Here is a 17,525-nt window from a genome sequence, read left to right on the forward strand (position 1 = left end):
GGAGAGGAGAGATTTGACTGTATATAATAACAATAATAATACATTTTATTTTGTTGTTTGTATTGTTTGCAATTATGTCGACGTAACTGCGTAATAAAAGCATCAAAAAATATTTAGACACACTCTGGATTAAAAACTTTATTAGAAATGAAATGAAGCTCAAGTACATGAACAGTAGTTACTTTTGAAAATATGTTATTTTTGCATGTATGAAAACGGTTTTCTTTTACCATTCAGTCGCATTTTGGACTCTACTATCTTCTGTCCAACAAGCTACGATGTATTAAGAATGCAGAGGTTTGAAATCAGCATCTAATGCATACGATGTGGACATTTCTTCTTACTGCTGGTGCTAACTGATCATGATGGTCGTCAAGAGGAAAGGGATGTCATTTGCAAATACATATGCATATAAAATCTAATCAATACATAAATATACAGTATATATTTATTAAGAGATCTAGATTTGTAGATATAGCTATACAGTATATATTTATTTAGAGATCTAGATTTGTAGATATAGCTATACAGTATATATTTATTTAGATATATATATTTGTATTTTTTTTTAAATCAAGCATTAAATTCATTTAATTATACATAAATGTCACTGAAATACACAATTAAGACTTCTAATGCACAGCTGTTTGGTCATCAGTTTTGAGGTTTTACCAGCTGGAAGCACTTCACAAACTGCCAAAACAAAAGAATAATCATATAAAACACGAACATCTGAAACTAAATAACAACTTTCAATGTAAGACTATAATCAAATACCCAACAACAAATCCTGCGTGTTTGGGAGGACTTCCGATGTCTTCCGATGTAAACATCTCTGATGTCTTAATACATTATCTTGAATGATTTAACTTTCCTTTCATTGGTTTAAAATCCAAATAAGGAATTTGGAGGAAATTTGAATTCAACTGAAGTCAGGAATTGCATTAAATTTCCAGTGGTGGTAAGTCATAGAGTAGAGATTATAAAACCTAATACAATCAGCCTTTTGATGCCATTGAAAGCTAAGAAAACAACAAAGGTAATAAACACAAAAATGTGAGCTGGCATAAGACCAGCTCATGCCATTCCTCAATGTGCAAAACAGAAGAAAACAGACATTAATTATCCCTGAATGCTCACAAATAACTTACTAACTGGAAATCTAAAATAAAGGATAAGAAAATCTCAATGTCTGTTATCAATATTTTGTCATATATTTATGCAGTTTCCCTCTCAAATCAGTATAGCGAAGTCACGCTAAACATTCTGACTGCTATAAAAGACCATTGCAATATCACAGTGGCTCCAATATTCTACATCTAGGTAAAGTAAAAATGAACTGCAAACATGCAGGGCCTTTTAGTTACCTTTACTTAGAGCAGGTTTTAAATGACTATTGTGTTTTTTTTAAAGCATCATGTCAGTAAACTAAAAGCAGGAGGTAATATTTCTAACCTTCATTCAGCATCATTCAGTTTCTCCCCGTTAAAATAACATATCTGACAGCTGATACAGTTTTAGTACATACAGTATAGATAACAATCAGGCACATTACACATTCACTAGTGACTTTTAGTACATTTAGATGAAGATGGTCTTTTAAAGTACTGCGTGGAGCACAATGTTTTCAATGATTTTTGCTCGCCTACAGCACAAAAGCTACAAAAAAGCCTGAATGTATATTATTTATGGGGGTTCTGAGTACAATACTGTCTGGAAGTGAGTTTATTCATTACCCAATACCAACCATGATATCAGCATTGGCTATGCAATTGCATTATATGCCTGCATGGTTGTATGACTGGAGACAAAATACAAAGAATCAGCTACATCCATATTCTCATTGGTGTTTAGGATCCTGATACCTGTTTGTTTTTGCATTACTTTCATCCTGTATGCATGAAAGTGTTTTGCTCAGCTAGAATCTAATGTATATACTGCTACATTACTCTTTTTTTTAGCACGTCATTAGGCAGTTACGGAATTTAGACCAGGGTTCCTGGTGTAGGAGGTTCAGAGGTTGATTCCTGCGGCGCACCCTCTGGCATCTGAGATGGGAAGGGTTCCTGGTACAGAGAGAGCTCCACTGACCTGTAACAAAACAGTTAATCAATTCAGTTGTCTGAAATGATGAGTACAGAAAAATAGCTGCTTTCATTCATCTCACCGGCCATGCAGGGGATGTCCGTGGAAGGAGGCTGACTGAGGTATCTGAGAGCCATGGTGAGAGTAGAGCTGGTCTCCTGGCATGGATAGAGGCTGGTGGACCAGGTGATGTTGGTGCCCATGCCGTGGGAGAACACTGTCATGGCCCTTGAAGGAGGTGCTGGTGTAGCCCAGGGCGTTCCTCAAGTACCAGTCTCGCAGTCCCTCCAGAGCCAGGGCCTTGTGCAGGCTGCGGGTGGAATCTTCCGGTGTTGGCAGGGAGAAGTGCGGGGCCCTGCGACCAAATGGAGCTGTGGACAGCTCAGCTGGATGGGGGTGCAGGTTGGGAATGGAGGACGTGTTGGAGGCAGAGATGGGGTGTGGGGAGTCGTAGGCAGACAGCAAGATGGTATCCTGCTGGAGAGGTATGAAAGGGCCGCAGGACTTGGTCCGAGTCACCTTGACCCGACGCGGCTCCACCTGCTGGCCTCTCAGCAGCATGGGGCTGTACGGAGGAGGGGCGGTGGCAAGATGCACCTGGGAGTGGGAGAAACCATTGAAGTGGGGAGGGTTTGAGGAGGATGAGGAAGTGGAGGATGCTGGGGGGGAGTAGATGTCTGGCCAAACGCGGCCTGTGGACTGGTGTTGCTGGGGCTGAGGCAGCTGCATTGGCCTCATCTGTTGTTTTCCCCAAATGTAATCCAGTAGTATCTCATTATACCCCCCTACTCCTCCCGCAGGTCTCCCGCCCAGCGATGAGCGCATCCTTCCCTGCTCTTTGGAGCCATTCAGCTCCCTCTCAGGGCTGCCTCTGTAGATCTGACGTAGCTTTCCGTCAGTGAGCGTCTCTGAGCTTTTATAGGGCCCACCTCTGGGTGGCATGCCATTTCGTGGGGGTCCAGACTTCGGCAGACTGGAGCGGTCCAGCAGGGCTTCAGAGCTGTTGCTGCGCCGGGCTCTTGAGCTGTAAGGGCAGCCCCTGCGCTCAGAGGAAGTTCCTTCCATAGCCGCCAACGGAACAAACTGGGGTACATCTGGACTTCCACACCACTGCTTTAGTGCAATTCCACCAGAAACCTCTGGCCTGCAAAAAAAAATAAAAAATCTAGTCTTGTTATCTATGTTACTTATCTGCACAAGAAACACATAGAAGAAATTGGTAAAACAATACACTTTAAAACAACAAGAATCAACAAGAATACTATTTAATAATCACATTAGTTTTATCCTAGAACCATAGTTTACAAAGGTACCACCTGTGAAAATACTACCGTTATGACTGGCATTACAAAATTGTATTCCTGTTATGAATATTATTTATTACTATCATCCACTGATGGACTATCATCCACTGTGAATACTGCAAACACACAGCAAGTGAGGATATTAACTGTAACACAATGAAGGTGCTTATAATATCTAAACTGAATTCAAATAGAAAGCAATTAATAGCATATTAACAGAGTCCCAGCGTACCACTAGGTCCGCTGGCCTGAGTATCACTGATACTTTGAACCATGGTTCTAGGCCAAATTACCTTGACACAATAGTCTTAATCCATATTGTATCCAGGTATCCAGTGTAATAATTATGTCTGCTGACATCAGCTCCTAGTAGATTTTATTTATATTATTTCTTCTTGCTCGTTTCTTGGGCACTTATTTATATGGCTGATGCACATGGTTTGGTCCCAGATGTGTGAGAAATTTCCTTCTGTACCTTAAACTATTTTGTATCTTCTACAAAATGCCTTGTAATATGTAGATCACAACAAATATTTAAATAGTTCCTGAAATTATTGTGTCAATGTTTGATAGAAAAAAAAAGAACAAATGATATACATATAAAAAGGTTCACATACATCAGTTTTAAAATACCCATTTCATACTCATGCAGGTAATATGCACTCTGTATGCGTTAATATCATTTTTACTTGTTAGGTATATTCCGCTTATCAGTCATCTCCAAAGATAAAACTTGATGAAGGTAATTTTACCCCAATGGAAAGGCAAATTGCTTAATTGATTATTGTTCCCCTGAGGCTAGTTGTTAATCAGCAAACTCAACGTGCCTGTCTGGCTGCATAATATCACATAGCATTAATCAGTCACTCTCACAGGCACCCTATCATTACAGAGAGTGGACGTCTGTCAGCATGTCCGCCTGAGAGCAGCTACCTGACATGAATGCTGACTGGAGCCGTTCGGGACAGCAGAGGTGTGGCTGGAACACTTCTTCCTTCCACATTGGACGCACTTCTTGGAAGAGAGTGGCTCGGGCTGAGGCAATCACATTAGAGTGCAGAAAAAAAAGAAAATGGAATATACAGAAAAAGCAAGCATATTTACATGTTTACATGACAATAAGTCTTTATGCTCAATATATGTGCTCGTGTTAATAACCTCATATTAATAACCTATATTGTCAGTACCTGGTGGAACTGGAGGCAGAATTCCGGCGAGTTCTCATCTCATAGTAAATATCCACTGGGGAGAGTTTCCTACACAGCCTGCTGTCAGGGCTCCCCGGGGCCAGCCGGGGGTGAGACAAGGACCGGTGCTCTGGGGCAACACTGGGAGAAGACTCTTCTGCAAATGGAGGCATTGTTGGTCTCTGTTCAGACACCCTAAAACTGTGCTGGTAGCTAAACCAAGGCTGCGTGAAAGGTAAGTTCACTTGCTCACCATTGTCTTGTGATGTTGAGTCAGACATGGAACTGCTCTCTGATTTCACAGTTTCTTCTGGAACAGAAGAATCACAAAGCTTCTACTGTCATTGGCAAGGAAAAGGTACAATATGTCACAAGTGGCACTGTCTTCACTAAGTCCATTCAGTGAAAGGAACAAACAAGTAAGTGAGTTACCTATACACACTCACACACACACACACACACACACACACACACACACACACACACACACACATATAATTAAGTAATTAATTAAAACTATCCTAACTATTAATGTGTGAAATAAAATATTTTTGCTGGCCAGATATCTCATACATGACTAGCACCAGCTTAGCAACCAGTTGTTATCAAAGGTAAACAAGGATGATGATGACCTTGCTTTACAACTAAAGTAGTATATGTTCAGAGTTCATATGTGTAGCAGTCTGTCAGCAAGCTTAAATTATACTTTTCCAGCGAACAGCATGAGGCTTGAGTGATGAACAGGAAATGCTCTTCCTGTGCATCGTTGCTGCTTTCTGTATCCAGATGCTGCCTTTTTTTAGAACAAGGGAGCAGTTTTCATTAAGAATATGGCAGACCTGGTGCATGTTCACAATGAAAACTATAATAAATAAATGAAAAGCGTGCCGGAGAGAGTGTGTGCAGGCACAAAGACGCTCAATGCCGGCAATAACACTCTCTCTCTCACACATAAAAACACTCTTCCATTCTTTGGATTACCATTCTTTGCTGTACAATCAGAAGACCTCCTCACTCTGTCTCAACACACACACTAACACTACCACGCTTGCTAGTTCCTGTATGCTTGACTTGATTGTACAGCAACCATTTATTTACAACAAACTCAAGCTGGCTGTACACTGCGCAGCGCCGCATCACCTGTGTGGCAGCCGCGGTGAACGGTCCTCTTCTCCTGTAAAGCATTCTTCTCCGACTCTGTGTTCCTGCGCAAGGCACCGCTGAAGAGCGTTTTCATCTGTCTCCTCTGACAGGGGTCGTCCTACACACAGCATTAACGTAATCAGTTACCACGCAATTAAGCATGCACACACACACACACACACACACACACACACACACACACACACACACACACATACATATATATGTATATATAGAGAGAGAGAGCATAAAGGCACATCCTCCAAACCTCTCCCTCTTTAATAGAGCTAGGCCGCACCTCACCTCTCCCTTCATGCTGTTTGAGGTAACATGGTGGGGGAGTCCTGTCCTTCGTTGGACAAATGGAGGCCTTTCGCCTGCCTCCAAGGGAAAGTCACAAGGTAGCTTCCCAGTCAATTCCTGGAATACACAGAGAGAAACAAACATTTTTATTTTTAATTAATAGTTTTTTTTATTGTGTGCACTCTATTGACATATTGTCGTGGACTGACTCCAGGGCACTCCGGTATCAGACTCATTTTTTTTATGTCAGTAAGATAAAAGTAAGATAAGTAAGATAAAAAACATTTTTACAGCAGTAAAACCAATTACATTTATAATGCAATCCCTTCTCCCAAATATTGCAGTATCCTTTTATGACCTCTGACTTAAGACCAAAGCTTCCAGATATAACCAACCTTATCCAGCAACCAGTGTAGACACGATAGCTCAGTGACATAATAGCTCTGTTGAGTCACAACTTCTTCACATGCGTTCATATATCTGACCGACATATTTCCCTGCTTTCAGGGTCAGTCCCCCCAGAAATAGGATTTGTAACAGTGGGGTTCACACTATTAGCATTCTAGATCAGCTGGGTGGTGGCCAAGTCCACTGACAACCAGCCTACCACCATCCCATTTTTACTGCAATGCTCTGCGCTTTGACCATCTGCAATAGCTGAAACTGGGACTGATCATTAAAATGAAGAGAATATGGCCAACTATATATTTAATTAAGAAATGGTGCACATTCACTAATTTGGCCATCAGAAATGCTTAGATTAACACAATCAAAACAGTCATGTTTTTGGGCAAGATGAGGAGGGTTGCAGGTGTAGAGAAGAGAAGGAAGAAACGTGTGACGGTCTACAACACCTGGGCGTGTGATGTATTGACATTGGGTCCTCTGTATTTGTTAATTCCTCCTGTCCATGATATACATAAACAACACATTTTCTGTCTTATATGTTCATGTCTCTTGTTAATCCAGAAAATATAACTGATGTGACGTTAGTAAAAATCACCTGCAAAGTAAAGATAGAAAAATACAAACCTTAGTCTTGTCCTACGTATGCACATTTTTCCAAAACAGTGGCAGTTGTCAAACCAAGATATCTGATCACGTGTCTATGAGCATCCCACAAAACTCAATCTACCAATGTAAATGGTCATGAAAATAAAGAAAACACATTGAATGAGAAGGTGTGTCCAAACCTTTGGCCTGTATTGTGCATCTTCATCAGGTGAACAAGGGCAGTCTATTTATTTACGAAGCCCACTCTGTACTAAGTGCTTCTGTTAGGCTGAAGGCAGTTGTAGATAACGGGTGGATGGAGGAGGGTGGACATAAAACAGCTGTCAGCAGTGGGTTTTTTTATGCTGGAGAAAACTGTCTTGCTGCAGCAGCAGCACATTTCTTCATCTGACAGGTTTCTTTTCTTTTCTCTCACTCACTCTCTTTTAACAGCAGCTACACAGACCACGAAGGAAGGAGCATCCATCTGTTTCTTTTTGAGAATCTTTATTTCTTTTCTTTCCTACAAAGCTAAACATGGGGTAGCACCATCCTACCTCAGAGCCCTTATTATACCTCGCACTGCACCTCACACTCCTCGACCGTCCAGTACTGCTCGCCTGGTCCCTCCACTGCTGAAGGTACGAGGAAGACACCCATCTATTTTGAATTCGTATTTATAGTTGGGGCCCTAGTGAACCAGAACTGACTACTTAATTGATGGTAACATGAAAACACATTGTAAGTCGCTCTGGTAAGGGCATCTGCAAAATGCCATAAATGTAAATGTAACATAATGAGAAAAGTAAAACCAAACCGTTTGCTGCACTAGTAGATCAGAAAAACTTTATTAATCCCGAAGGAAAATGCTTATGCACAGAGAGACAGACATACAACAAGTGCACAGAGAGACAGACATATATTTATGAGTGTAAATAGAACTAAATAATAAGTATGCAGTAATGGCTCAAGCAGCATTGCATATTATGTAAGAGTTAAAAGTTAAGAGTCATAACTTATAAGAGACTTATTGCACAGTAGAACAGCAACAGAAGAATATTGCACAGTAGAACAGTAGAACAGTGTGTGTGAGTGTGTGATGTGAGTGTAACTCAGCTGTGTGTGTTTTAAATTCTCATCAAGTAACTCCTTTTACCTGCGTTTGTTTGAGCTGTGGTAATCGGGACTGCGTGGTGAAGAGAGTGAAGTACCAGTGTTGACCTACCGCTTCCCGCAGACAGACCTGGCGCAGCTCCCCCAGACGGCTGTTGAGCAAGGCCTGCAGACTCTGCTTCCTCTCCTGGAGCTCAGAAACTCTTTCCACCTGCAGCTTGCCATCCTGACCACCACTCTGGAAATCTGCACGCATATGCAGCAGTGTCAACATTTAGATGATTCATATCCAAAAGTGAGACTTTACAATAACACCTCTCGCATTTACCTGGAGCACCTAACCCCATGGCAGTGGTCAGGTGTCCTCTGACCTCCATGCAAGACGTGAGAAGCCGCCCTGCTGCTTAAGTTGCCAGTCAGTGCCTCACCTCCTTAAAAAAAAGGTTGTGTATTACAGCATTTATTAAACACCCTTATCCAGAGCAACTAACGATCAGTAGTTACAGGGACAGTCCCCCAGGACACACTCAGGGTTAAGTGTCTTGCTCAGGGACACAATGGAAGTAAGTGGGGTTTGAACCCGTGACTTTATTGTCTTCTGGTTCAGTGGTAAGTGTCTAACCGCCTAAGCTATTAGAACCCTCTATGAGGAGACCCTCTCACCTTGAAGGTTCAGTCATGAGCCTGGCGTTATTCTGCATCTCTGTGTCACTGTGCACCTATCCAGTGGGGAGCCACCTAAAACTGAAACACACACACACAGTAAAATACACATTTTTTCAGAGCCATCTGATATGTGAACAGTGCATCTGCTTATTTGTGAGCTCAGCAGTCTGTCAGCACAGTCTGTGACAAATCAACAATTAGGAGAAGCACAAACAGTGCATTGCACTGGGTATCGATTCCCTTGACGTGGCCACGGTGACTGATGTGATGCAACAGCATCTGGTTGGGAGAGCAGAGCAATGAGAGCATAAATAATAAATAACCGGGTATGACAGGTGGCCAGGAACCCAACCCACTGTTTGCTCTGGCAACCAACTTTGTGTAAAATAACTTACAAATGAAAGAAGCGATCTCAGTTTACAATGCACTTTTCCTCCATTTTTACCATGTTCATCCTGCTATACGGCACTTTTTTATGATAAATGAGCCATCACTTGACTTTTCTTAGACCCTGCCAAAAATGTGGCTTCTATTTTTAACTTTCCTGGAGCTATAATATTTAATCTGGCTTTCAACACATTATTAAAATTACCAAGACCATTTGAACACAAAGCATTACCGTCTGACATTAACACCCCTTAACATCTCTAGGACCCATCAGTGGGTTCATGTAACTGTTCCATGTCTTTGTTTCTCATAAATATTGCATTAATAAAAAATTAGTTATTGAATAATAAATAGGATCATATAAATGTGCAGTGATGATCAGACGAGCCAGTCAAGGCTTCTGCAGACTGCACTAACTGCTGAGCCACCACTCCTCCAGCATGACAGCGCACAGCCTCCTCCACCCCCAGGAAAACAAGCATGGCACCTTGTCACTGGCAATTAATCCAGAAAGAGCCAATGGAGGCCTGGCCCACTACAGCTGCGTTGCCACATTTCAACTCGCTCCGCGGCAAGGTGTGACACCATCGCAGTCAAAAGGCAGAAGAGCCGCAACAATACAATGATCGATTATAATAATGATCGATTCTCTCCGACAACCGTTAAACCGTAAAAAAAAAATTACATAGAAATAAAAGGCCATGTTTATTAAAACATAAAACCTCAATAATTAACCATGTATTTTTATTTAATTCTTATTTCCTCAATCATTCTCCTGCTTGAAAGAGACAAGACTAGAAGTGACAATGTGAGTGACAATGATGGAAATGTACCATGTTTTTTTTTTGCAAGGACCAGACAGGAACGTGACTCAACCATTCAAGACAGTAAAGCATTGTACGCACAAAAAAAGCCAACAAAAGTGAAGGGGCTGCTGTTCCTCGCACCCCAGCTGTCAGAAATGAACAAGCCGCTTGGAGGCTGTTGAGGCAACCGCTGCCAGCGCCACATCTTCTGGGCACATGGTAGCGCACGCGACCCAGCCCGCCTCGGCAATGCGGACTCTGCAAAGCAGGCAACTGGCAAGGAAGGTTAGGGGGGAGGTGGGCGTAAGAGAAGAAGCACAACCGCGTTGAAACGATACAAAAGGAGGACAAGATAAAGGGAAGAGAGGAAGGAGATAGGGGCGTCGGGGAGCAGCGGGAGAGGAGTGATGGGGTAAAGATAGCGACGGCGCATGGGAGAAATGTGCTGATTAAAACATGAGCGGTGCTGTATGCTGCAGGCAGCATCACACAAATGCAAATCAATGGTGGGGTTTAATATTCCGGCACCACATGCAGAACGGGCCCGGCTGCGAAACCTTTCCATGCAACATCACAACTGGCAAGATTGTGATCTCACAATTTTGCGTCCGGCTCCCTTTAATCAGCACAGTGAACAGCGCCGTGTTGTGACTGCGGAGCAACAAGCACGGCTTTGCAAGACAACTAATGAATGCAAAACAAATGGCATTTAGATGCAGCAATTAGCCCCTTTCCCTGTATATTATTCCTGTGTGGTTCGCACGGAGCGCCATTTAACAAAATGCCGCAATACTGCCCATTTGGTCTGCTTCAACACAGCACACTACCAGACATCTGTCATCTGTCCCAATTGCTGCTGAAACACACACACACAGCCTAATGCCACATACAGATTTTTGCCAAAATTTACGATTGCAGAGGGCACCAAACCCAGTAGCCCCATTGGCTCCAAAACACATTCGGTGAAATCGACCCTTAACTCAGCCCCTCCAAACCCAAGCTGTCGCCTGGACACCATTCACGTACGCACCAAATTCTGCATATTGTGCATGAACATTTCCTACCAAAAGTTAAGGGTAGCTTTTTTGTTGGTGGTACTAGCCTATTGGGTTAGACACTCGCATCGGAACCAGAAGACCACGAAGTTCGAGGGTCAAACCCCACCTACTACCTTTGTGTCCCTGAGCAAGACACTCCAAGGGGACTGTCCTTGTAACTACTGATTGTATGTCACTCTGGATAAGGCTGAATTAGACATGCCATAAATGTAAATGTGCCAGTAATTAACTGTGTACAATAATCTAATAAAAGTGCAGGAATGGTCCTGAGTTCTCCACAGTTTCTGATTTTCTACCAAATCTTGAGTCATTCACTCTGGCTTTTAACCTTTTATCGGACAAATAAAAGTAGTGCCCAAAGGTAGAAATAAGGAAAGCCTACCTGGTTATAAGGTACATAGACAGGAGGTGAAGGAACTGCTTATTTTCCACCAGTGTCTCGCTATCCGTGAACCCCCTCCTGTAACCGCTCGCTAAATTACCACGAACAAAAAGGTAAAGAAGTTCATCAGTGGAACGAGTGGAAATTCCACGCATGTCCGCACGCGCTCACTTTACACACGCACAAGTTTAATTCCCAGCAGAATTCCAGCAGGATTCCTCTGACGGAAGGGGCGAAACCAACTACCTGGTTTTTAGAGGGGAGTGCCTTGAGCAACCAAGAACACAATCTCCTTTTTTAAGATGCACACAAGTCCAGAAGCGTAGCAAAACAGGCTTTGTATTAAGAAAAAAATTTAAATAATAAAAAAAACCTTATCGACCCCGTGCATTTTTACAATATAATCACAAATTTTTGTATGGCAGTGGTGCCATCTCAGCATGTCCTGTTGGTATGGCCCTCTGAGGTGATTATACACGAAGAACAATTAAACTCACAGTCCCTACACGCCGCGAAACACTGACCCCTATTTTACTGCATTTAGACCATCCGTGCAAGAAATGAAGGAGTTCCCGTGTAACATCTTATTCACCTGCGCGTAAGTCTTTATACGACAGCAAGGACGGTAAATTTATTCATATATTCGTGCGAAAGAGAGAAAGATCAAAGGCATGAGAGAAGATGAAAGGGTTTTGGAGAATGTGATGCTACTTTTACTTTCACGGGCCGTCAACGTCACAGGTGAACAGTGCGAAAGATGAGCTGAAGTTTACATGTAGGAATTGCTGTACTTTTCATGCCAGAATGCCATTCCCAAACTTTAAGCAGATATTCCAAAAGACGCTTAGACTTAACAATGTGGATGAGAAAATGAAAGTGTAATTTAAAAAATGTCCAATACATTAAGTGTGCAACCGAGACAATTTATGAGAAGAAGAAAATATTTTCACTTTAAAATCAAACTAAATAGTAAAGGTACTCTAAGTCTCAAAAGAACATGGAACTGAACAGATTTCTCCTGTGATATTTTTTGGCAAAATAACCATTAACCTAAAACACCGACCCAAACCTGTCCTTCAAACACAAAGATCTCTCCAAGGAGCCAATGAATGCACCCGAAAGGAAGATTGGGAGGTCGCGGTACCACTTGGATTTCTTTTTAATTACACCATGTGCCCTTATTATACTGTTGGTTAACTACTGTTACAGGGAAACAGCAAATTATGCACAATTTTAGGAATCCTTCGGCTGGGTAATTGTTGCTCTCACAAGCAATGCCTGTTTTTTAAGCCCCAGATGTAATTACTAAAGAGGCTTTTAAATGACACACCCAGTGCTTGAGGTCATAGGCTAAAGCCAAACATCTCCTCAAATGACAGCTTTTCTATTTCTTTGGCTAAAAGTGAAGCCACAGCGTTATCTCAGTCAGCTGAGGGTGAGTAATGCCAGCACAGGAGCATGACAGGCTCCCGGCACCAGTCGCTCACATACGCCACCTCCAGCTGTGACTCTGCTGGTGATGGGGTGTGACCTCTGTTAACCTGTGTAGGCTTACATGACATCTGGTTTGACGTGGAACGGCCAACCGTCCTCACACTAAGCCCTGCGCTCCCTTGGCTTTGATCTTCACACAGGGTCAACCTACGTTCAGGAGCATATCGAATCAACATCAGGCTTACAGCGCCATCCTCCAGTCCCATTCCACATGCTACACGCAGACAAAAAATCACTGACGGGTGTGCAGTCTGGTGGTGTCAAGCTTCCAAGCCTTGAAGAAAAAAGAATTTTGTGAATGGGTGCCAGATTCTGCTCAGGAAATTGTGGTCTGATCTTAAAACTGATCTTCCAGATCTGTTCAGTAGCACACTGGACCAAAAACTGCACTAATGCATTCATTTGGCGCAAGTAAATTGCAAGACCATAATTTTTGGTGGCATAATAAATTTGGTTCCGCCCTTCTTCAGAAAAATACAACAGCGTGAAAAGAAAGCAATCTGCCTGATTTAATATATACTATTCTCTATTGCCCTTAACCTTTCAAAGTAAAAATATGTTAAACCTGTAATATTTTATATCTATGCGACAAGAGGCATAGATTAAAACAAGAATGCTATGTGGTATGTTTTGGGACGTTTTATGACAAAGTACTTTAAGAACCATAATCAGCTCAGTGCTGAAGTAATCTTTTGGTTTCATGCGGGTGTGAGTGCCTCCATGTTGTATGCTTTGCCTTGCTGGCGCTTATCTATGCCCCGGTTCTCACTCTTTCTCACTTCAAGCCCAGCTATGGGAAGGAGCTTTCCCCTGACATCATCGACTGCACATCTGTCAGCTTCAAACAAATAAAAACAGACAAGCTGAAACGCAAACAGCTGTTTGTAAGTTGGTCGTCGAGTTCAAGACTAGGTTGATAACTTAATAATCTTCCTCTAAATACTGTTGACAATAGGGGTGTTAGAAAATATCCATACAGCAGTATTGGGGAAATTTTAGGAGGCGATACTGTAACGATACAGGGACACCAAATATCAATTTCTGTGTTATGCTAAATTAATATAATGTGATCCACAGAGATCATACACAGCATCTTGTATGTCATCTCTGTTTTTTTACGTTTTCAATATATCGTGATATAATCGTATCGTGACCCGTGTTTGGGATGTGTATCGTGAGATCCTTGCCAAAACACACCCCTAGTTGTTAATGTAGATTCATTTATTTTGAGCCAAAAACAATGATAAGCTGCTAATGTAAAAATAATATTGACTGGACAGAAAAATATTGCAGCCAGTGGTGTGACATGAAATATCAAGCTGGTATTGGCCTAGGTGAGTGACACACTCACCTTTGAACAACGACAAAGTACAGATTCAAACCCCACTTCCAACCATTAAGTCCCTAAGTATGACCTTTAACCCTGAGTGTCTCCAGGGGGACTGTCCCTGTCACTACTGATTGTAAATCGCTCTAGAAAAGGGCGTCTGATAAATGCCGTAAATGTAAGAAGGCTGTAAATGTAAAAATGATCCTCAAGTGGGAAGCAGTGGGCTTCCTGAAGATCCCCTCATTTTGTACTTCTAAAACTGCTTGTGTCATTCACTGCATTTTCTATTTTCAACAGTCTGTGACACTCAGCTGTTTTTGGATTGTGTGGTACAAAACACACAAGGACAAAGTAGAGTCAGCAGCAGAGGCGGCAGCTGCCTGGCAACAAGGTGGTAAATTCCACTCTGATACCAGTGGCATTTCACAGCCAGGCTGAATGAGGCTCCTTGGGCCTTGTCCAGGAACACTCTAGCTTTTGGGCTAACCGCAATAAAACGTCTTCCTCCCTGGGGGGCATGGTTCACATGCTAAAACGAAATGGTCTTCTCCGGTTCTGGTTGTGTGTTCCTGGTTCTAGACAAGCTATTACACCTTTATGTCAAAACCAATGAATTATGTTGAGCACTGCCAAAAAGCCTCAGTGCCAAAAGCCTTATTCCATAGGGAACATTCACAGTGTTTATATACATTTACATTTACAGCATTTATCAGACACCCTTATCCAGAACGACTTACAATCAGTGGCTACAGGGACAGTCCCCCTGGAGGAAATTTGGGTTAAGTGTCTTGCTCGGGGACACAATGGTAGAAAGTGTGATTTGAACCTGGGTCTTCTGGTTCATAGGCGAGTGTGTTACCCACTAGGCCATTACCACCCTTTACCATACATTTATATCATCTTCTGGTTTGAATACAAGATTAAATCCTAAGATTATATTCCTACAAGAAAGAAAACGAAAATCTATCTGCTCACAACCCCCAAATACATGAAAGGCTGGCTGTTGAATGTGATGAAAGTTTTAGCGGGTCCGTTTTTACAAACAGACCAAAGCTTTGGTATTACAGGACCCAGGGGACCAGCCGTGCTGTTCTGTTTTCAACCGTTTGAAGTTTCCACACAAGAATTCAGTCTCCGTGAGGCCTTAAATTCCCAAACTGAGCCTTTTGTGTTGGCTTGTGTGCACAAAACAAGAACATTAAGCACAATTGACTTAGTACGAGTCCTTTATTGCCCCATGCCCCGGCGTGCGGACTGAAAACACACTGGCTGAGACCACTGGTGCCAGAGGTTTGTGCCTCGGTGGTTTGCACTAACTCACAGTCTAGACACACAAAATAATTAAATGAAAGCCCACATGAACACCACACACACCCACATTCCACCCCTGCCAAGAATTTTATGTTGCTCCCGAGAGTGACAAAGAGGTCAACTCAACCACTTTATTTAAAGTTTCATGGTTTAAATGTGAACCAGATGATGGCTGTGGAAACCAATGTTCAACTCCTTATCAACTATAAGTATGCTACCATAAATTGAACTCTCAAAAGAATAAATGATATAGATGGTTTCATTATGGATTCTGCTTAAAATTATAAACAGTTCCTTCCATAAAGTATTTTTTGTCCAAGTCACAGGTGATTAAAAATCTTTTTTTTTTGCCATTTCAAGCTACACATTAGGATGTAAAGGTTAATAAAAATGTTTATGGAATACTCATATCTAGTCACTGACATGGATTTATCAGCATTGTCAATGAAATCCAAAAAGGAACATGTCCATGGTACACTATGTACTCCAGGTTGCAGTGAACATGCAACCGGCATCAACACCGCAACCTAATCTGGTTAATGAAGACCAACCATTTTCAGGACAAATCGAAGCGTGTAATCATGTTCTCCAGCGCAGGACATGAGAAAAAGACACCAACAGTTCACACGTTGGCAAGCTGCATGGCCCACATCCATCGCCAGCCAGTCTACTGTACGGAAGCCCCTGTTACACTGACAGATGCCAGGCAACCGACGCAGTTCCACTGGCCAATGTGGAGCCAGGGCACCATGCCACCCCCCCCACCCCGTCCTCAAGTCCAGGATTTAGTATATGAATGCAAACACTGCTTTTGGACTAATAAGAGCCATGCTGTATTATTCATGAAGACAAATGACCTCTTAGATCATTTTAGATCGCACGAACACAGCTGCATGCATTATGCATTTGATCTCCGTGGGAGGAGAAATCTCACATGCACGAGTGCTGCGTGTGTTGCAGAAATGAAATGCAACCCTTAACATCTGCGTAATGATGCAAATATAGACAAACACGCGTCAGTCAGGTAACCATCACCACCAACTTGAATGCCTGCAGGATTTGCAACATCCTCAACATTTGTCCTTAACTAAATGCTTGGTAAAAAAAAATACCTCTTGTGGTTTGCATGTTCTGAAGCGGGCCCGGCATATTTTGAGCATATATATATAAACATCCACCACATGCAAAAGAAAAAAAACTCACCAGAAACGCAGCGCTAAACGACTAAAGCGAACATCTGCAATGACAATCCGCGGAAACCAGTCGCACCAATTAGCGGATCTTGGAAGACACCATTTTTTAAGTCATCTGTAAAAACCTCCAGCGGCTGTTCACAGCCCCACGCGTGTCCGGGCAGGGGGATCGCGCCCCGCAAGGCGCACGGCTCCCGGCATCTTGCGCGATTAAAATTCAGGAGCCGGCGCCGCTCGGTCACGGAGACTCCGGCGGCCACGAACACGGGTGGGTGGGAGGTTGTGTGGGGAGGGGGTTGACAGGTTCGCCCTCCCTCGACGTAAAAAAAATAAAATAAAATAACATTAAAAAAACGTGCGCTGTATCTCCAGCAGGCAGCGCGCACCCGGATACGGAGAGACGCAGCGACGCGGGGACGGTCGGGGGAACACGGAGCACCGGGCACGCCGAACCGGCGCCGCTGGTTAACCGTTTCGTCGCTGCCAGAGGGGAGGACATTTACATTTACAGCATTTATCAGACGCCCTTATCCAGAGCGACTTACAATCAGTAGTTACAGGGACAGTCTCCCTGGAGCAACCTAGGGTTAAGTGTCTTGCTCAGGGACACAATGGTAGTAAGTGGGATTCGAACCTGGGTCTTCTGGTTCATAGGCGAGTGTGTTACCCACTAGGCTACTACCACTCAGGAAACGTGCGAGCTGACAGTGTAATATTCGGATGCCGATGCGACGCTTGGCGGCCATGAGATCGGGGGTTCGTTGTACGTT

At 42.8% G+C, this 17,525-nt stretch overlaps 1 protein-coding gene across 3 annotated transcripts; it reads right to left on the reverse strand.

Moving 5' to 3' along the window:
• Positions 1-123: 123 nt before the first annotated feature.
• Positions 124-17,163, reverse strand: ccdc120b (coiled-coil domain containing 120b). 3 transcript variants are annotated; one of them, XM_028997857.1, is made up of 11 exons: positions 16,766-17,163; positions 8,792-8,872; positions 8,457-8,559; positions 8,241-8,374; positions 6,023-6,139; positions 5,717-5,837; positions 4,830-4,886; positions 4,577-4,733; positions 4,323-4,424; positions 2,168-3,229; positions 124-2,091 (listed from the first exon to the last, which is right to left on the reverse strand). In XM_028997857.1, the coding sequence occupies exons 3-11, from the start codon at positions 8,503-8,505 to the stop codon at positions 1,986-1,988; spliced, it is 1,905 nt and encodes a 634-aa protein (XP_028853690.1). In that variant the 5' UTR covers positions 8,506-8,559; positions 8,792-8,872; positions 16,766-17,163; the 3' UTR covers positions 124-1,985. The 3 variants fall into 3 exon arrangements, with proteins under 3 accessions (XP_028853690.1, XP_028853691.1, XP_028853692.1); XM_028997858.1 differs by lacking the exon at positions 16,766-17,163 and adding an exon at positions 11,428-11,614; XM_028997859.1 differs by lacking the exons at positions 8,241-8,374; positions 8,457-8,559; positions 8,792-8,872; positions 16,766-17,163 and adding an exon at positions 6,875-8,084.
• Between the last annotated feature and the right edge of the window lie 362 nt (positions 17,164-17,525).

This window comes from Denticeps clupeoides, chromosome 12 (genome assembly GCF_900700375.1).
Source record: "Denticeps clupeoides chromosome 12, fDenClu1.1, whole genome shotgun sequence".
Taxonomy (NCBI): domain Eukaryota; kingdom Metazoa; phylum Chordata; class Actinopteri; order Clupeiformes; family Denticipitidae; genus Denticeps; species Denticeps clupeoides.